Below are 25,323 nucleotides of genomic sequence, written 5' to 3'. Positions count from 1 at the left end.
CTGAGACCACTTGGAAATACATCTTAATCACCAAAGCTTTATAAAAAATGTATCGGAGTAAAACAGTGAGCTGACATTCCCTTTTTATCTATGCATTGTAGGCAGGCCCACATTATTTTAGCCATGCAGGTCCCGTTTTGGACGTGCGTAAAAATCCCTCCATGATTTAGGCTACGTGTCCATGCCCAACATGAAACGAGAGATGAGTACCTCGGTGAATACCGGTATCTGTAACCTATAAAAATTGCTTGTTTTCCGTTTCTTCTGTTCAAAACCTAAGCCCTCCCTTAGGCCTACTATAATGAAGGCTGGTTCAACAGCAATGCCTGTCTTTTTTATCCTGGCGATTTTATGATATCATTACATTTTATATTTATTGGTTGTTATTGTAAACAAACTTATTAGAATGATTAACCTTCCTGGTTTTATGGTGACAACGTCCGTGGTGCGCTTGGAATGCAACTTCTGGAGATGTGTGAATGCGATCTGATCTGTAAGATGGTTCCGGTTATGTTCATAAAACATAGTCCTATTTGGGAGCAGTATAACGGTGAGTGGTCATTCTCCGTTTCTCTTTATATTGGATCTTTGTTTAGCTACTGGGAAAAGTTTGGATGTGTGTAAAACCTTCCATAGTCTGCGTTGTTTTAATATTAAATGCCAACGGGGAGAAACTATGGTGCCTGTAAGTGTGATATAGCCTATTTAAAAGAAGGTATTTTGTTTAGAATTTGATTAGAATTATTTGTTCTCTTTTTAGGCCTTATCAATAATGAATGTAATCTTGCTTATTGACAATGTTTGGCATGTCCTTGCTCAGACATAATGCAATTTACAGTATGCCTAGCCCATATATCAGTGTGAATGCTATTGAAGCCATGAAATTGCTTAGAACAATGTGAACTGCAAATGAGTTCAAGTTAACGTATTTAGCAAAGATAGGTCTACATATTGTTATTTCATTTATGTAAGCCATTTAACAAACTATAACATACTAACATTGGAATTGGAGTTGATTCCAAGGCAATACATAAAAGACCGTAAATACACAACTTGAAGCTACCACATACAGTATTTTGCCATGGAGCATGTTGTGATTGGCCAGTGAGGGGCCAAGCCTCAACACACCGGCAACTTGTTTATTCATCAAAACCCAGCCCTTTCGCGCCAATGCCAGCAAGTGTGCCGATAATTGTAATAGTGAAAATAGCAAAAATATTTCTGACACACCCCTGAACCTATAGCGCTACTGCCTGCGCTTAGATGTATCATTTTGTTAGGTTTGTTAAAATAGAGCCCAGTGTGTTAAAGAAACAAAATAGACTATACCTCTCATTCCTTGTCTGAAAAAAATATTTGTTTCATACAATGTCACAGTGATTCATCAAACTATAATTGTGACACTGGTACAACTTGCCAGTGCTCCAGAAACGTCTCTATTTGATCTGTCCATCTGACTTAACTACTGCACCATACCTTTGACTGCTGATCACAGTGAATCAGACTATAACTGACATGCATCAATAGATGATGATGTCCACATTTATGAGAGCCCATGACATCAGTAGCCTGAAGCCAGATCTGTTTGTGCGATCTTGCCATCTCCTTGTCACTCAATGTCACACAAACTCACAATGAGTTGGGAAGATGGCACAAAGAGATCTGGGATCAGGCTAATGACAGGAGGCCAATGTTATTAACACCTGTTTGAACTCTGTTGACTTGTCTTCATTGGCAGGATCTCCACCGAACACTCTCCGAAGTTGCAGATCCGGAGCCACAGCTACCTGCGGGCGGTGAGTGAAGTTTCCATCAATAGGAGCCTGGACACCCTGGACCCCAAAGGGCTCCTGGACCCCAAAGCGCTGCTCTCCTCTCCCCAATACCGCTCGCGAAATGAGAGTTACATGAGGGCTATGAGCACCATCAGCCAGGTTGGTGCTCCCGGCATTACGTCACCGTCTCTGGTGCTACGTCTGTGCAAGGGAGGAAAGTCACATCCAGTCAAAGTCCAATCAGCCATGAAATCAGCCACAAATTCATCTCTCCAGCGATGAGATGAATTTTATTTCAAACCAATCTCAATGTCAATGTTCAGCCCTCAACCATCAAGAGTCAACATAAAGAGGTGAAGCAAAATGAACCTGCCATTCCATTTATCATTTATCGCCTCTCTAGAGTTTGATACAGGAAAAATTCACAGTCTGCCTTACAACCAGTATAATAATCCTAGCCCACTGCCTTTAAAGCCGGTTGTGAATTGTTTTATAGTATTTAAAAGATGGCATAACAGAATAAATTATTATAAAAAATAAACCATTATCATATGACTTCCATAATGTACTGTATGTCATACACATTACTTCATGTTAACTCTCAGCTAAATAATAATTTAAAGATTGATTAAAAGATAATAATCAAAGTATTGTACAATATTCTTATTGATGTTCAACTATTCCAAGGACATTGTAGATACAAATATTTCCTTACATTTCGGAGTAAACAAGTCACCCAAAATGAGTAACCTTATGCTCTTTGCTTTTCATGTCTGGAATTACAAATATAACTCACTGAACAATCATCTCCCAAACTAAAATGCAATAAATATTTGGATAAAGGATCAGTATTCACCAACTGTTTCTTCTTTAATACCCACCCTCAGTTATCAGTGAAAATCAGATGGAATTACAAAACATCTCAGCATTAGTCTTGCCAAAAGTGCCTCAAGCTCTTATCTTTTTGTGTAGGAGTGGTATGCTTTAAACCGTATACAAACCCTCCTTATCCCACCTAAACCTACAGTATGTTATTGAACCATCTTAGATGCTCTGGTTTTTGTCTTACCTACCGTCAGGCCCATCCCCTGCATCTCCCATGATCCTCTCTGTTTCTGCTCTGATCCACTGCAAGACCCCCTCACCCTCATAGACTAGGGCTTTTTCTCAATGTGTCTTTTCTTAAAGATCCAAGGTTACTCCCCTCTGACCTTTTCCTCCAAGGTGTTTTGAAAAGCAGTTGAGGAGAGAGGATGCCAGGAATTGAGGAAAGACATTGAGAAGGGAATGCCCAACTCCGTTTTAGACCCTGAATGAAACCTCCTCCTCATCCCAAACAGTCTCTCTGCACTGCACTTGCTTGTTCTCCAATTAACATTGACCCTCACTCTCCCATTCCCTCCGACTCTTCCTCCTCTTGTTACTGCTGTTTTGTGGTTACTCTTCTTCTTCTGTTGTAGTTTTCTTCCTTTACTTCTCCTAATGATTCCAGATATGTTTACTCTGCCCCATAGCATTGAATGTTAACGGCTATTAAACTTTAGGTAAGTGGCTCTTCTATGGCTCGTTCCCCAGGTTAGGATTAGGATACTGATATTTGGATGTCTGGTTGTGCTGCACCCCCTCTCTCCCCCATCGTCCCCCTTTCCCCGTCCCCTTGCAGGTGAGTGAGGTGGAGGTGAATGGGCAGATAGAGCAGGTGTGTGAGCAGATGTTCAGCGAGATGGAGTCGCAGGCCATAGATGCGTTGGACCTTCCCATGCCGAGCTGCTTCCGCATGCGTAGCCACAGCTACGTGAGGGCCATGGACCAGGGCTGCTCAGAGGATGAGGGGACATCCCTGCTGCCCGCCTCACCCCCCATGACCACCACCACCACCACCGTCAGGACCATCCAGAGCAGCACAGGTCAGTCGGTTTATCACTCTTACAGTACACACTGATTAGTCACAGGTCAGTCTAAATCTGTTGCTCTGTTTATCTGGCGAGTCAAAACATGCACTGCTCTACCATATCACTGTCCACTGTAGCAAATGGAAGTGTATTCTCTAACCACCACCACTATGAGACCCTCAAGAGTAAAAACAAACACTGCTGTCAGCGTTGCACAGACCAATAAAGGCCAATGTCTCCCCTGGATCGCCTTTAATTCACACCACCACCACTATGGAGACCCTCAAGAGCACCACAGGTCAGTGTTTATCACTTTCACAACATACATTGATCTACTGTACCAACACTATTACATTTTAGTCATTTAGCAGACACTCTTATCCAGAGCGACTTACAGTTAGTGCATACATTATTTTATATTTTTTTCATACTGCCCCCCCGTGGGAATCGAACCCACAACCCTGGCGTTGCAAACACCATGCTCTACCAACTGAGCTACATCCCTGCCGGCCATTCCCTCCCTGGTATATTAAATCATTATTATTGTATACAGAACATTTTCAATCAGAGCTGGTATGTGGAATAGGCTTGGAAATGGCACTAATTTCTAAAATGTAGTTAAGGGATCGGAAGAAAATCCTATTTTTATGATTGGTTTGCTTCCAGGCATTGTGTAGATGCTTACAAGCAAAAAACTCATTTTCTGTAATTAATACAATATTATCTGAGTTAGTGTGTGTATATGATAAGGGCCTCTAAAATCCACTGTTATCAAGTTATTTATCAAAAATATTTTTAGAATTTCACTGAAATGCTTCAAAGGTCTTTATCAAACATAGAGACTGCCCCGTCAGATGAGTCCCAGATGTCAGTGCTGATTTGAGTTGAACTTCCTGCGACCTAGTTTGAGTGTTCCTCTGGGAATTCTTACATTGTTATCCTAGTGGCAATCCACTGACAGCAAGGCTCAGTTTGACATCCCAGGATTAAATGTTAAGAGACATTTCTGTAGTCCCAGGAAATGATCAACATGACCATTTTGCCATATTCTAAATTAAAACAACAAATGTAGTTTGGCAATAATTGTTGTATTTATAGATAATCATAAAAGGACAGTTACCATGTAGAGATAGAATGAACTGCTAAGGACAGATCTATCTGACTGATGTTGAGTTGTCTTGTGGAAATAAAGGAAGGAACCATTTCCTTATCTTCACATTTAGCTCTTAAAACTTAGAAAGCTTCAGTACTGCAACAACAAAGACTTCAGAAATGCATAGTTGATTAAAAAGAAGCTAGGCACAATCTTCAGAAACAGTTAAATAATAAGGGCTTTATTTGACTCTACCTCTAACTCTTTGCTGGTGCTGCATGTCTGAATTAAGATGTGCACTCCCTGCTTTCCATCCTGCTGATCTGTGCCCGGGGCTAGTCAAGGCAGACATATGGGCTGGACCCGTAGGAGAGCTGCTTGGGCAAGTGGAGAAAAGAGAGAAAAAAAAAACAGGTTTTCAGTATGAAAAATCCTTTATTTCTTTTATACACACTTTTACTTATTTGACTATGTCAATATGTCTTTGTTGTAAATGTTTTGGTGCCAAACTGGTGGCAGTTGGGAAAAAAAGTCAATAGTTGGAAGAGTTGCAGAGTTAATAAAAAATAATGCCGTTGTTGATTGGATAATTTTTTCATTAATTAGGCTATTTTCTCTTGGACCATATGGTCTATCCACTAGAAACTCATGGACAAAATGGACACAGATGTAAAAAATGAATACTATATATGAATACATTTCTTTTAAGTTATTCAAGTATAAATGACCAAAGTTACCATAGATTACCTGTTAATTACCAAAATGACTGAAGACTCCACTAACATTGGTAAATTAACGCTACCCTAGATGAGAGAACGTGTGGAGGGAAGTTTCTGGACTAGTTCATTTTTCACGATGGCCGTTGGGTCTGAGTGAAAACATCAAGCTGGCATTTGCGTCCCGTCCCGACTCTGCCGTCAGCACTCCACAACATCTCTAGACATTTGAGCTGTGGGGGGGATCAGAGGCCGCTCACATCAGTTTGAACATAATGCCAAAATCTAGTTAAAATGGAAGAGAATGGGCCTGAGAGTGGTATTATTTTTCATTGTATGTGGGCACAGAAGCAGTATATGTTTTTGTTGTACTCTGTACTGTACAGGTATGTTATTGTCAATGCCAATGCATCATACATTTTCATCATTATTTCTCTATAATCTGACCTATGACGTCCTTGACCACATCAAATAAAAGAAAGAGGTCACCCTCAGTTAAGAGCCAGGCTAAGACATCTAAAGCCCATGCAAATCACTTCCCCTTTCTGTGCTTTGACTTATCTGCATCTCTGATATCCTACTTTCCCACCATTTATAATTTCCCCACACATTTCAAAAGGCAGACAAGCCTTTATATATTTTTTTAGATAATTCTGCCTAAAAAAATATAATTATATTAATATGAACACAGGGCGACATCCTTTGATAAGCTTGTGTGTGACTTGAAAACAGCAGCAACAACATCATTAGCTGTTTTGTGAGGAGTAGAGACAGAATAGGGAATCAAATCTGAACGTACAGCCCTGACAAAACTGTGTGGACCAAAACATTTTCTTCACAAAACCTTGTGGACTCTTCTCCTAATAACACAGTTCAACAGAAATGGTCCACAAGATTTTGTGAGGAAAGGGGTTTTGGTCCACAAGATTTTGTGAGGAAAAGGGTTTTGGTCCACAAGGTTTTGTGAGGAAAAGGGTTTTGGTCCACAAGGTTTTGAGAGGAAAAGGGTTTTGGTCCACAAGGTTTTGGTCCACAAGGTTTTGTGAGTAAAAGGGTTTTGGTCCACAAGGTTTTGTGAGTAAAAGGGTTTTGGTCCACAAGGTTTTTTGAGGAAAAGGGTTTTGGTCCAGGAGGTTTTATGAGGAAAAGGTTTTTGGTGCACAAGGTTTTGTGAAGAAGAAGGTCCACAAGGTTTTGAGGCAGAAATAAGAGAGCCAAGCTCATCAGAGTGAGGCCCTGACATTGGCGCTTGGTGTGCAGTGGAGGGAGGGGGCGATCCTAGTGATGACTCATCACCATGGTGCTGTGAGAGAGATTTATGCACTGCTGTACGAGAGAGCGAGAGCGAGAGCGCGAGAGAGAGAGTCTGGCTAGCTAATCCAGATGTCCGCTCCATGGAGAGGAGGAGAGAGAAAGGGAGAGTAGGACTGATGACTTATGGGAGAGTTAATGGGGAGGAGTGTTGGTGCTGACATTTAGAGGGCACCTCTACCCCTCGTACATGGCTCTGAGTCTGGCTCCCTGAGACATGCCATCTGCCTCAGGGAATGGAATGGAAAGCAGGAGATGGGCATAGTTCAAAGTTGTAACTCAGGTGTCTAGGTTATTTTAGGTGAATGTAATTTACAAGGAAGCCTTGTATAAGTCAGATAAAATTGATTCTGTTTATCTGATGAAGTAAAATAAATAAGCATACCCATTTCCATGTGATTCTTGATTATTTTTAATGTCATATTTTACTAGACTCGTGATGCCATCTTTCCAAGTCTCGTTAATCACATGAGGAAGCCTGGAAAGCGAGGCCATATTTTTACATACGGTACACGGCAGATCAGATATAAAGCTTCATAATCCCATGATACTTGTGAAAGTGTTTTTCATCCGTCCTTCCATCCTTAGTAATCTGTGAGACTGATGTGTGTGATTGACGTGTTTCCCTAAACAGCGAAGATGATGGGATCCCAAGAGGCCCTTGGTGTGTAGCAGTGAGTGGGTGTGAATGCTGCTGCTGAGAGTAGATATGGGTGATTGTACATGACATCTGTGTAATACTGGTGCAAGCTAAGCCCTAGGACTCCTGCTGGCTCATACATACAGCAGAGGAGAGAGAGAGATAAGGAGAGAAAGAGAGAGATGAGAAGAAGAGAGGAGGGGATAATATTACAGCTCAGGAGGTGTGCAGTCAGAGCTGTTACGAGAGGATGTCTCCTGGACTAGGAGAATAGAGTGTAGGTACTAATAGTACTCAGTGTAGGGATCGGTGTTTTGGGAAAGAGAGCACTCAAAACAGTAGCTGTTCTAGTGTAGTCTGGTGTTTCAGTGACATTTACAGTGTTTCTACACTGCCATCTAATACAAGAGGCAATGCATTTACACTTACAAACTATCTTTAAAATAGTGACCTTCATCTCCAACAAGCCAAGCAAGGCACTAGAATACAAATAGCTGTCATCTTACCTTAGACTATTATTTCCTCAGACGCTGTTGTACTGTGTAAATAACACTAGCTATAGCCGGAGATCTGAGTCATGCGGGGCCTGTCTCCGTGCCTCATTCCCAGAAAGAAGATCACCATGGACTGAGGTCATTCCCAAGGCAGTCTGAGTAACACCGCTGGTGGATGACCCATCTGTGTTCTACGTCTAGAAGGCCTCATTCACTCACCCTCCGGCCCTGCCCTGGCTCCTGCCTGTATGTCAAACACTGTTAACCTCCAGCCTAGTAGGGCCTGAATGAGCCTGTCTTTCCTTCCGCTGACGCTGCATGTGCCAAAACACACAAGAGGGGTTCTGCTTCCACTCTGACCCTGTCGAGGAATACTTGAATATTCTGCTGAAACTGTGAATCAGTTGACAGCTACTTTCTACTGCGGACTGGAACAGAGGAGAGGAGATGTATATGGGAAAACTTGATATACACGCAGAGTTTATTATTAGTATTTTTTTTACATTATTATTTGAAAATTGTTATTGAATGGCATTAGATTCCTGAATTAGAGGGTTTGTAAGCATGTAACATGGGATAACATCGGATAATCTCTACTATGCACTGCAGTACATGTTTAGCAGTTAGCACAGTGGCTTTATTGAGCGAAAGAGGATCCTTTTATAGATTTGTGCAGTGGTCTTTTAGCAGTTTTGAAGTCTTCTAACGTTTTTCTGCTTCACATCATGAACCAGAACATGTACCATGGAGATCTTTAAAAATATACAATACATAGAGGTCGCCATGTTTGTTGTTGGTGTGGTTGTTTTTGTTTTCCCTGTAGGAAGATCCTGATTTAGATCATGGCGCATAACACGGTACTTAGCTAATGAATGTTCTCTTCCCTGAAGCCAGATGTGGAATGCATAAACATAGACAGACGGTATGACTCACAAGTATTTACATACTCCCACCTACACTACCTGCATGGCTGAATACAAAGAAATAAGAATTGAACATAGCTCTCAAGTGCTATATCACACGTCCATCTCTGTATTTCGGTCTGTTCTTGTGTATAAGGGAGGGAGAGAACACACACACACTTAGGTCTCAGAGACACCAATAGTTTTTGCTGGCTAAAAGTAATTAGAACCGCTGAACGTAATTTGTGAACCGAGTGCGCACCGATTTTACATGTAGAATCGTGTGGAAAATGTTGGCAGTCAGACGTCTACAGCTGGTGGTCCCTATCACACGGTGCGCTGAGCTAATCGACAGACGAACGCTAGATCCACATTCGGTGCGATGTGTGAGCCTTTAGGGAGGGAACACACAGATCTGTGCTGCCTGTCCGTGAAATGGAGACTAATTATCTGGCCGGGATTGATTAGTCTTCTTGGTAGTGTCTGTGTCATTCACCCTGTCCTCTAAGACAGACCAGGGTTTAGTTGGCTCTCCTGGGGAGGCTGCTCTCCCTCTCCTGGCGACAACAACACAAGGCTACTCATCTAATCATACTAATACCCTTTCACACTACTAAGCTGAGCTGAGCCAAGCTGGGCAGTACTGGGCTGGTCTGCTTACGCATCCACCATAGATGCTGGAACCGTACTGGAAAGAACAATGTGAAAAGAAAATATCCAAGCCAGTTCAGGTACGGTTCAGGTCGGCCTTTTAATGTGAATCAGGCATCAACGACCCTGGCTCCATACGTGCCACTATCCCCTCCACTGTCATACACTCCCCTCCATATGTATTTGGACAGTGAAGCTAACATTTTAAATGTGGCTCTATACTCCAGCATTTTGGATTTGAGATCAAATGTTTTATATGAGGCGACAGTACAGAATGTCACCTTTTATTTGAGGATATTTTTGTTCATACATATCTGTTTTAGCTTTTAGAAATGAAAGCACTTTATGTACTGTATCTAGTCCCCATTTGAGGAAGTCATAAGTATTTGGACAAATTCACTTCAAGTGTATTAAAGTAGTCAAAAGTGTTTTATTTGGTCTCATATTCCTAGCATGCAATGACTACAACAAGCTTGTGAGTCTCCCCCCGGCCAAGTAACATCTCCCCCCGGCCAAGTGGAGAAAATGCCTCTGTGCTTGTCTGCCCTTCAAATCAAAGTCCCATAAACTGACTGTAGACCGCCAATCATGCTTTTCCTTTTCAGAGAACAGCCAGGGCCTCACCCAGGACTCTGAAACAGCATTAGTTACCATCCCAGGCATAGATACAGGCAGCAGGGCCAGGAGGGTTCCAGGGGCGGAGTGCAGCGTGGTCACTGCTACACGATAAGAAGCTCCACAGTCTCAGTCACAGCTGGTGGTGTGTCTGTGTGCTCCTTCTCCCTCTCCCTGCCAGCCATCACTCATCAAAAGCAAAGCCAGACAGTTCATTTCTATCGTCAAAGTTTTAGATGTGGCGATGTCAAAAGAGATTGTGTGTGTGTGAGAGAGAGAGAGAGAGAGCTTTGCTACCGTGTGGTCTGAGGGCATGGTGCTATTTATTCAGTCCTGTCAGAGCAGACAGAACGTGGGGCTGGACCTAGACAGAGCAAAGTCTCTCTCCTGCCGCCCTGCATGGATCATTCCTCCAGACACCTCACTTTGTTAGCTTGCCATGGAATAAAATATTGTATGTATTGGAGACACTCCCAATATTTCTCACAAGTGAAACATTCATTTAAGAACTCATTTGAAAATCATTGTTCTTGTACAGTTGGACCTGTATTGATGTAGTTACTGTGGATAGAATTATGGAGTTTGTCTCTGTGATGTATAGTCAAAACAGATGCGGTGTTTGTCTGCTAATTTGTGTTGCATGATTTACCATCCCACAGTTCCGCACCCTATGAGAAAATACTCTGACCTACTTCTTAAAACAGGACAGTGGGACTCCATGGCTGTTCCTTTGCTGTGCTTTCCCCTCTACCTTTGCATGAATGACTAACACTCATTATTTTGCTGTAATTGCACATTTTGTAATGAGCAGTTAGCTCTTGGGTAGATTATGTAAGCCATCACAAAAACAAGACATCATAAACTTTAAAAAGGAGGGTGAATGTGGTAGAAAAAAAGAGAGGTGGAAAGAGTAGGAATAAAAAAAAAAGTGTGTTTTATTTACATCTTTGTATTAATTGGCTCACATACCTCTACCACTACTATCACCACTACCTCTTTAGATTTTAACATGTACAATGAGAATAGTGGCCCTCCCCTGATCACCTATAGATTTGACTGTATGTATGAGAACATCAAAACCTGTCCACAGCGGGAGAGTAGAATATACATTCCTACTTTGATATGTTGTAACTCTATGACATACTGCGTGTGTTAAATATCCCCCTCACAGGTACTTTATCTCTCCCATGGTTCCCCACAGTGTCATCATGCATCACCACCTATAAGAAGACCCCTCCCCCGGTGCCGCCCCGCACCACCACCTCCAAACCCTTCATCTCCATCACAGCCCAGAGCAGCACCGAGTCGGCCCAGGACGCCTACATGGATGGCCATGGCCAGGGGAGCAGGGATAGCCACCCGCAGGGAGACATGACCATCCAGTCAGGCCTGTCTAACTCCACGGAGAGCATCGACAGCATGAAGGCCCTGACGGCAGCCATTGATGCGGCCAACGCCCAGGTCCACGGCCCTGCCAGCCAGCATGTTGCAAACAGCAGCATCACCATCACCACCACCACCTCGGCCCTGGCCCAGATCACTGAGGACAGCAGGAAGGAGCAGGTCAGGCGGGCCAAGTGCCAGCTGTCCATCGGCATCCAGGTCTGTGTTAGACACTACCTCACATCCACTTTTCAGGTGTCATTTGATATTTTGTTTGATCTGATATGGGAATAATAAGAAATTGATTAGTTGACACACGAGACAGGTTTTGAGAGGCTGGATCCCCATCCCCTTTCTGAGTTGACAGGATCTACTTTTGCTCTATACTGTCCTCTAGTGGCAGATGTTTACATCTACTTCACCCTGGTGTTCTGTATATTGTAGTGACTCTGAGAAATAAATGTTTAGTTTATCGTTGAATTCGTTTTTGGGATAATTTTATGTCCAGGTGGACGGGCCAGAAGAGGAAGCTCTGGAGATGGAGGACCAGTCCAAGTTCCAATCAATTGGGGTCCAGGCGGAGGATGAGAGGGGGTGAGTCTCTCTCTCTCTCTCTCTCTCTCTCTCTCTCTCTCTCTCTCTCTCTCTCTCTCTCTCTCTCTCTCTCTCTCTCTCTCTCTCTCTCTCTCTCTCTCTCTCTCTCTCTCTCTCTCTCTCTCTCTCTCTCTCTCTCTCTCTCTCTCTCTCTCTCTCTCTCTCTCTCTCTCTCTCTCTCTCTCTCTCTCTCTCTCTCTCTCTCTCTCTCTCTCTCTCTCTCTCTCTTTCAGTCAGTTCAGAATGTCAGTCGCTCACTGTTTCTTGCCTTCATGACCTTTTGTGTGAATGTCCAGAGAAAGGCATCCGTTTACAAATGAAGGCCGTTACTAAGTGAGTCAGGGGTTGCTGGGAGAAGCAGCCTGAGCCTAGGGTTGTTAATGCGATGGAACAGCTGTGCTAGCAAAACAGACATTTGGAACTATGGCCTTTCCTGCCCCGTTCCTCTGAAAGGGAAATGGTGAGTGAGTTGTGTTTGTCTGTTGGCCTTGCAAGTGACACCTCTTCAGTGACTTCAGCTGAGTCATCTCCAGCTCACCTGCGACTGCAGTCTGACGAGGCAAACCAAACGCCTTCACTCACTCACAAGATTATTCTCTCATTTTTGAAACCGGTGATAGAAGTTGGAGAAATAATCTGGATAGACTTTAAAGTAGCTTACTGCAGCTGGTTTCGCAACTTCTGTCTGTTAATGAGGAGCACTGACTGCCCACTACTGCAGCTTAGTCACACTAAAGACTGTGAGAGTTTGAATATGAATCAGAGTGAAATTATTCACGTTCTAAACCTTATTGTATATTTCTTCCTGGTCCTACGTGTGTTCTGCTCCACCCTATGTGTTGTATAGGACAAATATAGCATCAATAGTCATCAGCATCGTGAGACAGTTCTTGTACAGCTCTGCTGTGTGTCTGTAGTGAAGGGTTATCCCTCTAAAGGTATAGTCATGGCTGGTGGGTGTTTCAGAGTAGTAGGAATGCTCTGTGATGACTGCAGCCTAGGGCCCCTTCGCTTACCTCACTCTGTGTCTCTGTACACCTCCCACATTGTGACCTGACCAGCAAAAACTCTGTACCTTTTGTATAGCCTTAAATTAGGTTCTCCTGGCCAGGTCACCTCAGACTGAGCACTGATGTATGTCTCCCCCTGTTGGCAGATACCGGCAGTTCACCCGCTCCAACAGTGTAACAGCAGCAGTACAGGCAGACCTGGACATGCCTGACATGTTAGACAGCCCCCTGGACTCCCCAGAAACAGACATGCCCTTCTCAGGCTCTGTGTCCCGCAAGTACTCCCGCGAAGCTGCCACCTCGCCAGCCTCCGCCTCCACCGTCAGCATCCAGGGCTCGGGCAACCACTACCATGCCTGTACCTCAGACGACTACGATGACGTGGGCTTCGACCCGTCCATCCTGCCCCCGCCCGACCCCTGGATCGACAGCGTGACCGAAGATCCCCTGGAGGTGGTCCAGAGGTCCGTGTGCCAGAGGGACGGACGCTGGTTCCTCAAGCTGCTGCAGGCCGAGACGGACCGCATGAAGGGCTGGTGCAGACAGATGGAGCAGGACGAACAGGAGAACGACCTGCCGGATGACAGTGAGTCTGGCCTATTCAAAGGCACTTACACCACTACCCATCACAATTGTGTGAGTGCGGAGGAGGCTGGTGCTAAGTAGTTGTGCGTAATTGTACTTGTGATAGGTACAATTAGACAGTCCTCAGATTTCTCCCTGTGTGATCTGATCTGTGTTTACATGATCTTCCTCTCCACAGTCTTGGGGAAAATGAGGCTTGCCGTGGGAAGTGCTCAGCTCCTGATGTCACAGAGGTTCCAGCAGTTCCGGGAACTTTGTGAGGAGAACCTGGTGTGCGACTCTTCTAGTTCTTCAGTTTCCTTTTACTCCCCCTGTTCTTCACATAAAATCTGAGATAAAACTCTGTTTCGTTCTTCCCTTTTTTACTGATCTGGGATCAGAACCCCAACGCCCGCCAGCGGCCCATCTCTCAGGACCTGGCTGGTTTCTGGGACATGCTTCAGCTGTCCATCGAGAACATCAGCCTGAAGTTTGATGTGCTGCACCAGCTGAGGGCCAACAACTGGAAGCCCCTGGACCCCCCGGAGAGAAAGGTAAAACAGGAGTCCAGGACCAGCTAGTATCTGTCTATGTTAATGGAGTCTCATCTGCAGAACAGAGGTGCCACAGGATATCATTCCGACTGGCCAAGACATACTGATCATGCAGAAACAAATCAGTAGCTTTTCAACTCATTGCATGATCTAGTATCGCTGTTGTAACTTCACGATTATTATTTATTAACATACTGCATCAATGTTTTTCTTTGGTTTGGAAACAACTGACTTTTCTCTAGATCAGTGGTCACCAACCTTTTCTGAGTCAAGATCACTTTCTGAGTCAAAATGCAAGCCGAGATCTACCGCTCAGACTTTTAAAAAACATGACTTAAACATAAGCCTATGCAACATTAACCAATTAAAAACAGTTCTGTAGCAATGAGGTTTGTGCAATAGGCTATAGGCCCAATACATTATCATTGCATGTTTGAATTGCCCTGCCAATGTTGTTCTTCTCAGACCATTTTGAAAATGTGGGTATATGATCACACTGGTATTTTTGTTTTGTTTTACTGGACTGATGGCCTGCATCTGATGGTCAGTCTGAGGGGAGGGAGAGAGCAGCAGTGAGGCTGCCTCTCACCCGACTCACCATACCTCCGCTCTCCCTCCCTCCACTGAGAAAAGGGGACTCAGTCTTTCAGCTGATGTTGAAACTCAAGTCGCACTGCATTATTTCTGTATCATGCACCAATTCATGTTGTTACTCCTATGACCAGAGAAAGTGACATATTCCTCGATATTAAAAAAGACACAAGCCGCTAATAATAACAATGCAAGCTTATCGGAACACTTTCCTAGAGGCAACTCCTTTTAATCAATCAATTTTATTTTATATAGCCCTTCTTACATCAGCTAATATCTCGAAGTGCTGTACAGAAACCCAGCCTAAAACCCCAAACAGCTAGTAATGCAGGTGTAGAAGCACGGTGGCTAGGAAAAACTCCCTAGAAAGGCGAAAGCCTAGGAAGAAACCTAGAGAGGAACCAGGCTATGAGGGGTGGCCAGTCCTCTTCTGGCTGTGCCGGGTGGAGATTATAACAGAAACATGCCAAGATGTTCAAAAATGTTCATAAGTGACAAGCATGGTCAAATAATAATCAGGAATAAATCTCAGTTGGCTTTTCATAGCCGATCATTAAGAGTTGAAAACAGCAGGTCTGGGACAGGTAGGGGTTCCATAACCGCAGGCAGAACAGTTGAAACTGAAATAGCAGCAAGGCCAGGCGGACTGGGGACAGCAAGGAGTCACCACGGCCGGTAGTCCCGACGTATGGTCCTAGGGCTCAGGTCTCTCAGTTGGCTTTTCATAGCCGATCATTAAAGAGTTGAAAACAGCAGGTCTGGGACAGGTAGGGGTTTCGTAGCCGCAGGCAGAACAGTTGAAACTGGAATAGCAGCAAGGCCAGGCGGACTGGGGACAGCAAGGTGTCATCATGCCCGGTAGTCCTGACGTATGGTCCTAGGGCTCAGGTTCTCAGAGAGAAAGAGAGAACGAGAGAATTAGAGAGAGCATACTTAAATTCACACAGGACACTGGATAAGACAGGAGAAGTACTCCAGGTATAACCAACTAACCCCAGCCCCCCGACACATAAACTACTGCAGCATAAATACTGGAGGCTGAGACAGGAGCGGTCCGGAGACACTGTGGCCCCATCCGAAGAAACCCCGGACAGGGCCAAACAGGAAGGATATAACCCCACCCACTCCGCCAAAGCACAGCCCCCGCACCACTAGAGGGATATCCCCAACCACCAACTTACAATCCTGAGACAAGGCCGAGTATAGCCCACAGAGGTCTCCACCACAGCACAAACCAAGGGGGGGCGCCAACCCAGACAGGAAGATCACGTCAGTAACTCAACCCACTCAAGTGACGCACCCCTCCCAGGGACGGCATGAAAGAGCACCAGCAAGCCAGTGACTCAGCCCCTGCAACAGGGTTAGAGGCAGAGAACCCCAGTGGAGAGGGGAACCGGCCCGGCAGAGACAGCAAGGGCTGTTCGTTGCTCCAGCCTTTCCGTTCACCTTCACACTCCTGGGCCAGACTACACTCAATCATATGACCTACTGAAGAGATAAGTCTTCAGTAAAGACTTAAAGGTTGAGACCGAGTCTGCGTCTCTCACATGGGTAGGCAGACTGTTCCATAAAAATGGAGATCTATAGGAGAAAGCCCTGCCTCCCGCTGTTTGCTTAGAAATTCTAGGGACAATTAGGAGGCCTGCGTCTTGTGACCGTAGCGTACGTATTGGTATGTACGGCAGGACCAACTCGGAAAGATAGGTAGGAGCAAGCCCATGTAACGCTTTATAGGTTAACAGTAAAACCTTGAAATCAGCCCTTGCCTTAACAGGGAAGCCAGTGTAGGGAAGCTAGCACTGGAGTAATATGATCAAATTTCTTGGTTCTAGTCAGGATTCTAGCAGCCGTATTTAGCACTAACTGAAGTTTATTTAGTGCTTTATCCGGGTAGCCGGAAAATAGAGCATTGCAGTAGTCTAACCTAGAAGTAACAAATGCATGGATTAATTTTTTCTGCATCATTTTTGGACAGAAAATTTCTGATTTTTGCAATGTTACGTAGATGGAAAAAAGCTGTCCTTGAAACAGTCTTGATATGTTCGTCAAAAGAGAGATCAGGGTCAAGAGTAACACCGAGGTCCTTCACAGTTTTATTTGAGACGACTTTACAACCATCTAGATGAATTGTCAGATTTAACAGAAGATCTCTTTGTTTCTTGGGACCTAGAACAAGCATCTCTGTTTTGTCCGAGTTTAAAAGTAAAACGTTTTCAGCCATCCACTTCCTTATGTCTGAAACACAGGCTTCTAGCGAGGGCAATTTTGGGGCTTCACCATGTTTCATTGAAATGTACAGCTGTGTGTCATCCGCATAGCAGTGAAAGTTAACATTATGTTTTCGAATAACATCCCCAAGAGGTAAAATATATAGTGAAAACAATAGTGGTCCTAAAACGGAACCTTGAGGAACACCGAAATGTACAGTTGATTTGTCGGAGGACAGACCATTCACAGAGACAAACTGATATCTTTCCGACAGGTAGGATCTAAACCAGGCCAGAACTTGTCCGTGTAGACCAATTTGGGTTTCCAGTCTCTCCAAAAGAATGTGGTGATCGATGGTGTCAAAGGCAGCACTAAGGTCTAGTAGCACGAGGACAGATGCAGAGCCTCGGTCTGACGCCATTAAAAGGTCATTTACCACCTTCACAAGTGCAGTCTCAGTGCTATGATGGGGTCTAAAACCAGACTGAAGCATTTCGTATACATTGTTTGTCTTCAGAAAGGCAGTGAGTTGCTGCGCAACAGCTTTTTCTAAAATTTTTGAGAGGAATGGAAGATTCGATATAGGCCGATAGTTTTTTATATTTTCCGGGTCAAGGTTTGGCTTTTTCAAGAGAGGCTTTATCACTGCCACTTTTAGTGAGTTTGGTACACATCCGGTGGATAGAGAGCTGTTTATTATGTTCAACATAGGAGGGCCAAGCACAGGAAGCAGCTCCTTCAGCAGTTTAGTAGGAATAGGATCCAGTATGCAGCTTGAAGGTTTAGAGGCCATGATTATTTTCATCATTGTGTCAAGAGATATAGTACTAAAACACTTAAGTGTCTCTCCCGATCCCAGGCCCTCGCAGAGTCTGCGCAGATCCAGGACAGCTAAGCCCTGGAGGAATACGCAGATTCAAAGAGGAGTCCGTAATTTGCTTTCTAATGGTCATGATCTTTTCCTCAAAGAAGTTCATGAATTTATCACTGCTGAAGTGAAAGCCATCCTCTCTTGGGGAATGCTGCTTTTTAGTTAGCTTTGCAACAGTATCAAAAATAAATTTTGGATTGTTCTTATTTTCCTCAATTAAGTTGGAAAAGTAGGATGATCGAGCAGCAGTGAGGGCTCTTCGGTACTGCACGGTACTGTCTTTCCAAGCTAGTCGGAAGACTTCCAGTTTGGTGTGGCGCCATTTCCGTTCCAATTTCCTGGAAGCTTGCTTCAAAGCTCGGGTATTTTCTGTATACCAGGGAGCTAGTTTCTTATGACAAATGTTTTTTCGTTTTTAGGGGTGCAACTGCATCTAGGGTATTGCGCAAGGTTAAATTGAGTTCCTCAGTTAAGTGGTTAACTGATTTTTGTCCTCTGACGTCCTTGGGTAGGCAGAAGGAGTCTGGAAGGGCATCAATGAATTTTTGTGTTGTTTGAGAATTTATAGCACGACTTTTGATGCTCCTTGGTTGGGGTCTGAGCAGATTATTTGTTGCGATTGCAAATGTAATAAAATGGTGGTCCGATAGTCCAGGATTTTGTGGAAAAACATTAAGATCTACAACATTTATTCCATGGGACAAAACTAGGTCCAGAGTATGACTGTGGCAGTGAGTAGGTCCAGAGACATGTTGGACAAAACCCACTGAGTCGATAATGGCTCCGAAAGACTTTTGGAGTGGGTCTGTGGACTTCTCCATGTGAATATTAAAATGACCAAAAATTAGAATATGATCTGCTATGACTACAAGGTCTGATAGGAATTCAGGAAACTCAGAGAGGAACGCTGTATATGGCCCAGGAGGCCTGTAAACAGTAGCTATAAAAAGTGATTGAGTAGGCTGCATAGATTTCATGACTAGAAGCTCAAAAGATGAAAACGCCATTTTTTTTTTGTAAATTGAAATTTGCTATCGTAAATGTTAGCAACACCTCCGCCTTTGCGGGATGCACGGGGAATATGGTCACTAGTGTAACCAGGAGGTGAGGCCTCATTTAACACAGCAAATTCATCAGGCTTAAGCCATGTTTCAGTCAGGCCAATCACATCGAGATTATGATCAGTGATTAGTTCATTGACTATGACTGCCTTTGAAGTGAGGGATCTAACATTAAGTAACCCTATTTTGAGATGTGAGGTATCACGATCTCTTTCAATAATGGCAGGAATGGAGGAGGTCTTTATCCTAATAAGATTGCTAGGGTGAACACCGCCATGTTTAGTTTTGCCCAACCTAGGTCGAGGCACAGACACAGTCTCAATGGGTATGGCTGAGCTGACTACACTGACTGTGCTATTGGCAGACTCCACTAAGCTGGCAGGTTGGCTAACAGCCTGCTGCCTGGCCTGCACCCTATTTCACTGTGGGGCTAGAGGAGTTAGAGCCCTATCTATGTTGGTAGATAAGAGGAGAGCACCCCTCCAGCTAGGATGGAGTCCGTCACTCCTCAGCAGGTCAGGCTTGGTCCTGTTTGTGGGTGAGTCCCAGAAAGAGGGCCAATTATCCACAAATGTTATCTTTTGGGAGGGGCAGAAAACAGTTTTCAACCAGCGATTAAGTGCTGAGACTCTGCTGTAGAGCTCGTCACTTCCCCTAACTGGGAGGGGGCCAGAGACAATTACTCGATGCCGACACATCTTTCTAGCTGATTTACAAGCTGAAGCTATGTTGCACTTGGTGACCTCTGACTGTTTCATCCTAACATCGTTGGTGCCGACGTGGATAACAATATCTCTATACTCTCTACACTCGCCAGTTTTAGCTTTAGCCAGCACCATCTTTAATGCAGCTGCAGTGCTGTTTGTAGCGTAAGTGAAAGTAGGGAGAACGCACATTTTATTTCTTAAAGTGTTGACAGTGGTGAATAACAACTTAAACATGAACTTACTCATAAAAACAACAGCTCTTTGCTGTATTCATTGAGTCTCTCTCTAGTCATGGTTTTTAAACCATTTGAAATCTCACAGTATTAACTTTGCTGTGCGTTAGTCTTCTTTTTACAGTCTATGGCTCGATGAAACTGTGCAGACACAGTGATCTGAGCTATCTGATTGGCCAGTGGTAGGCCTATAGATGCACTTGATTTGCTCTCTGGGCCTGCTGGGTAGTTGGAGTTCTACCTTCAAATCAAATCAAATCAAATTTTTTTGATTTTTGGCCACATGCGCCGAATACAATAGGTGCAGACATTACAGTGAAATGCTTACTTACAGCCCTTAACCAAAAATAAAACAACAACAAAAAAAGTGTTGAGAAAAAAGAGCAGAAGTAAAATAAAATAACAGTAGGGAGGCTATATATACAGGGGGGTACATGAAATAGTTAAAAAATGGGAACACTTTGCCTTCCCGGTGCTAGGGCTGCTGAATCATGGGCACCTACCGCCAACAGTGCAGAAAAATTTATACAAATAGGAACGCAAGGCTTTATCGTTGGGTTTTTTATGGAAATGTTTGGTGATCGACTAGGAATGCCTTGGAGATCGACCGGTTGGTGACCACTGGTCTAGATGGTGAGGGTTTATGAGATGTACCGCATACCTTTACTAAGTGCTTCACATGGCATGAACCACACATTATAACATATACGCCATCAATAGTTTTATACACTATCATATTTATTCAGTTTTATACACAATCGTTTAACACAGTGAAATACCTCACACCCAAAAGTTGAATGTTGCCAATTTTTCCTGTCATTTGTTGTTTTAGCGACAGTAGAGTTGTTGTTACTGTACAGTATCATGGCTGTTGCATTTTATACTATTGATTTTCTGACCGCTTCTCCATGTTTTTGTTCTGTTGTTCTTGTCGACAGTGAGCTGGTTTTGAGAAGTCATTCCATCTGGCACGCACCACGGGGCCTGACCTTGCTGGGCCACCGTACCTCATGCAGTCAGTCGCCCCCCTCCCCCCCGCCGCTGCGTCGTGTGTGGTTGTCTATCTGTAGTGCTAGCCATGTGCTGCTATAGGTGTACTAATGCTGTCTACGCTCCTGTCCCCCCGTCCCCCCCCCCCCGTCCCCCTCAGGGGGCGGCTAACTGACTATTTGTCATCCCTGTTCAGGAGAGACGGATCCCCCCTCCTGTGCCAAAGAAACCCCCAAAAGGTCACCCTCCCCTGGCCCGTGATAGGTCCCTGGAGAGCTCAGAGAAGCAGCGGCTGGATGCGCGCAAGCGCTTGATGGCCGCCAAGCGAGCCGCGTCGGTGCGTCAGAACTCAGCCACTGAGAGAGCAGACAGCATCGAGATCTATATCCCTGAGGCCCAGACCAGGCTATGAGCCCCGCGGCAGGCACACCTTCACCACTACACACACACCCTGGCTTACACTCACATACACAGATTCACTTACATCACACACACAGGTAAACACACACATAAGCTTTTAACGGTATGGTTCCTGTGGGCACACAGACCTACTCCCACTGATAGGTAAGTGCCAGGATTTTGTAATATAATCTCACTAACTCTTTTCTCTGTAGTGGGAAGAGAAATGCCACCGGTATAGTTGTTTCTGTTACATATTCTTATCTGTCTCTCTCACAAATTTGATCCTGGTCTTGTTTCTATCTATGTAACATAGATCCTCGCTTGAAGAGGACTCCTTCGTGATCCTTCTTTTAAAAAGTGTATCACTTTTACCCACACCTGTGTAACATAAGCCATCATCTTGCAAAATGTATAGCATTCTTAATCAATGTAGACACCTATTGATATCCTAACAGAAAGCAAATAAGTATGTTTAAGTATTTGGTGTCTTTAGCTATTTTTACTTTTACCTAAGCATGGGCCAAACAGAATCCCTTGCTTCATGTCCCATTCAACCTTCTCAATCTTTTTTCTTTGATTGTAACATAATTGGCAAACGAACAGGGTATATTATGCTTAAGCAATATTCATTTCAAATCAGATCAAGTAAATGTGTAAAACAACTGAACACTTTGGTTTTGAAATCCCATCTGTAAAGATCAGAGATTTGAGATAAAAAGGATGCCTTTTTTTTCCTGTAGCCAATTCTGTTGGTTTATTATGCTGATGCTGTCTATTGTAAAGACATAGTTGCTTATTCTAGAGAATCATTATCTGTTTAAACATTTTAATAATTCATGGTACAAGGACAACTAGAGACAATATTCTTTGATACATGTTCTAAATTAACTAATCCTGGTGATTTCCCTTCTGTATAGTCGGATGGGTGTCTAAAGTGGATTTGTATGACAACTGAGGATCTTTGTGGTGATGAGCAACCCAATATGACATAGATGACATACCCTAAAAACATAGAGGGACACTAAAAAACAACTCTGGAATGCAAGTTTTTTTTTTCCCTTAACAATGTCTTTCCAGTAGCAAGTTCAGTGGCTTAATTTTATTAGTAAACTGTTTCTCGGTATGTTAGTTCAATCCCAGGTGGACTCCTGGAAGGCCATGTGACTGTCTCTGTCAAGTGGTTGAGCAGGCTTAGCTCTGTGTTATTTCTCAGGAAGAGATGGAAATTCAGTCTGTCAAATCAGGGTCTCCTAGTGCTGATGGTGTGTGTGTGTGTGTGTGTTTGTGTGTGTGTGTATTTGATGTGTATGTGCGCGTGCATGCGTGCCGATTTGTGCGTGTCGGTTTGTGTCCATCAGTGTTTAGAGGTGAGTGTGTGTTTGAGTGTGGGTCTCTTAAAGTGCTTCCTAATTTCCTCGTTTGATATGTTGGCCTTTCTTCAATACGATCAAGTAGCCTCATGAACATTCTGTACATAGTCAAAACAACACTTGTACTTCAAAATAGCCAGGTGTGTTTGTACAGAAATGATACATGAGGATGTTCCTGTAAGCATGCAGACAATATTAGAAATACAAAATCTATTCCTAATTTATACTTGTATTAGTTTATTTATTTAACTATTTATTGATTGATTATTTAGTTTTTTTACTGTTTGAATTCTGTTTTAGTGGTCTGTCATGCTACTCTGATCTTATGTTGTATTGTATAGAGATTATATGTGCATACATATGAACATAGAATAAAATAACTATGAACTCTATTTCCGGTCTTGACCATGTATTTATTTGCACTGACTGACTCCATTTTTCAGTCAGCCTGATGTTCTTTTTCTGTTTTGAGCACTTGGTGGCGCTGAATTTTTATTTATTAGGATCCCCATTAGCCGACGCCTATGGCAACAGCTAGTCTTACTGGGGTCCGACACATAACGAAAAAGACATTACAGACAAAAGACTTAACAATCTACATACATTTAAAAACATGAACATGTAGTGTGTGTATGTGCATCTATCAGTTACACATCAGATCAAATCAAATCAAATGTATTGGTCACATACACATGGTTAGCAGATGGTATTGCGAGTGTAGCGAAATGCTTGTGCTTCTAGTTCAGACAGTGCAGCAATATCTAGCAAGTAAAATCTACAGTTTCACAACAAATACCTAATACACACAAAGCTAAGTAAAGGAATGGAATAAGAATATATAAATATATGGATGAGCAATGTCATTATCAGAGTGGCATAGGCTAATATGCAATAGATAGTATAGAATACAGTATATACATATGAGACGGGTAATGCAAGATATGTACACATTATTAAAGTGACTAGTGTACCATTTATTAAAGTGGCCAGTGATTTTCAAGTCGGTATGTACGCAGCAGCCTCTCTGTGCTAGTGGCTGTTTAACAGTCTGAGACAGCCCAACAGGATACTCTCAATTGTGCATCTGTAAAAGTTTGTGAGGGTTTTAGGTGACAGGACACATTTCTTCAGCCTCCTGAGGTTGAGGAGACGCTGTTGCGCCTTCTTCACAACACTGTCTGTGTGGATGGACCATTTCAGTTTGTCAGTGATATGTACGCCGAGGAACTTAAAACATTCCACCTTCTCCACTGCTGTCCAGTCGATGTGGATAGGGGGGTACTCCCTCTACTGTTTCCTGAAGTCCACGATCATCTCCTTTTGTTTTTTTGATGTTGAGTGAGAGGTTATTTTCCTGACACCATACTGTGAGAGCCCTCACCTCCTCCCTGTAGGCTGTTGTTAATCAAGCCTACTACTGTTGTGTTGACAGGTAAGGTGGAGGTGATATGATCCTTGACTAGTCTCTCAAAGCACTTCATGATGACAGAAGTGAGTGCTACGGGCGAAAGTCATTTAGTTCAGTTACCTTTGCATTCTTGGGTACAGTAACAATGGTGGCCATCTTGAATCATGTGGGGACAGCAGACTGGGATAGGGAGAGATTGAATATGTCCGTAAACACACCAGCCAGCTGGTCTGCGGATGCTCTGAGGACGTGGCTAGGAATTTCGTCTGGGCCGGCAGCCTTGCGAGGGTTAACACGTACAGTGCATTCGGAAAGTATTCAGACCCCTTAAATTGTTCCACATTCTGTTACGTTACAGCCTTATTCTAACATCGATTAAATTGTTTTTTCCCCCCTCATAAATCTACAAACATTACCCCACATTGACAAAGCAAAAACAGGTTTTTAGAAATGTTTGCTATTTTTTTTTAAATAAAAAACAAATATCACATTTACATAAGTATTCAGACCCTTTACTCAGTATTTTGTTGAAGCACCTTTGGCAGCGATTACAGCCTCAAGTCTTCTTGGGTATGACTCTACAAGCTTGGCACACCTGTATTTGGGGAGTTTCTCCCATTCTTCTCTGCAGATCCTCTGAAGCTCTGTCAGGTTGGATGGGGAGCGCCGCTGAAGAGCTATTTTCAGGTCCCTCCAGAGATGTTCGATCAGGTTCAAGTCTGGGCTCTGGCTGAGCCACTCAAGGACATTCAGAGACTTGTCCTGAAGCCACTCCTGTGTTGTCTTGGCTGTGTGCTTAGGGTTGTTGTCCTGTTTGAAGGTGAACATTCGCCCCAGTCTGAGGTCCTGAGCGCTCTGGAGCAGGTTTTCATCAAGGATCCCTCTGTACTTTGCACCGTTCATCTTACCCTCGAACCTGACTAGTCTCTCAGTACCTGCCAATGAAAAACATCCCCACAGCATGATGCTGCCACCACCATGCTTCACCATAAGGATGGTGCCAGGTTTCCTCCAGACGTGACGTTTGGCATTCAGGCCAAATTTCAATCTTGGTTTCATCAGACCAGAAAATCTTGTTTCTCATGGTCTGATAGTCCTTTAGGTGCATTTTGGCAAACTCCAAGCGGGCTGTCATGTGCCTTTTACTGAGGAGCGGTTTCCGTCTGGCCACTCTACCATAAAGGCCTGATTGGTGGAGTGCTGCAGAGATGGTTGTCCTTCTGGAAGGTTCTCCCATCTCCACCATCGGGTTCTTGGTAACCTCACTGACCAAGGCCCTTCTCCCCCG

At 43.7% G+C, this 25,323-nt stretch overlaps 1 protein-coding gene across 4 annotated transcripts in view; it reads left to right on the top strand.

Moving 5' to 3' along the window:
• LOC121580944 (disks large-associated protein 1) overlaps positions 1-23,019 on the top strand; it is a 141,047-nt gene extending 118,028 nt beyond the window's left edge. For 2 of the 4 annotated variants that reach the window (XM_041896166.1, XM_041896164.1), the window contains exons 5-12: positions 1,739-1,934; positions 3,439-3,682; positions 11,291-11,691; positions 11,981-12,066; positions 13,223-13,662; positions 13,840-13,931; positions 14,030-14,194; positions 21,052-23,019. In XM_041896166.1, the coding sequence (XP_041752100.1) occupies positions 1,739-1,934; positions 3,439-3,682; positions 11,291-11,691; positions 11,981-12,066; positions 13,223-13,662; positions 13,840-13,931; positions 14,030-14,194; positions 21,052-21,267 (1,840 nt within the window). In that variant the 3' untranslated portion in view covers positions 21,268-23,019. The remainder of the gene's footprint in view (positions 1-1,738; positions 1,935-3,438; positions 3,683-11,290; positions 11,692-11,980; positions 12,067-13,222; positions 13,663-13,839; positions 13,932-14,029; positions 14,195-21,051) is intronic. The other 2 variants (XM_041896167.1, XM_041896165.1) reach the window with 2 other exon arrangements.
• Positions 23,020-25,323: the final 2,304 nt, after the last annotated feature.

Source organism: Coregonus clupeaformis, chromosome 14 (genome assembly GCF_020615455.1).
Source record: "Coregonus clupeaformis isolate EN_2021a chromosome 14, ASM2061545v1, whole genome shotgun sequence".
NCBI classification, from domain to species: domain Eukaryota; kingdom Metazoa; phylum Chordata; class Actinopteri; order Salmoniformes; family Salmonidae; genus Coregonus; species Coregonus clupeaformis.
The sequence above is the reverse complement of the archived record's forward strand: the minus strand, read 5'-3'. Positions and strand labels throughout refer to the sequence as shown.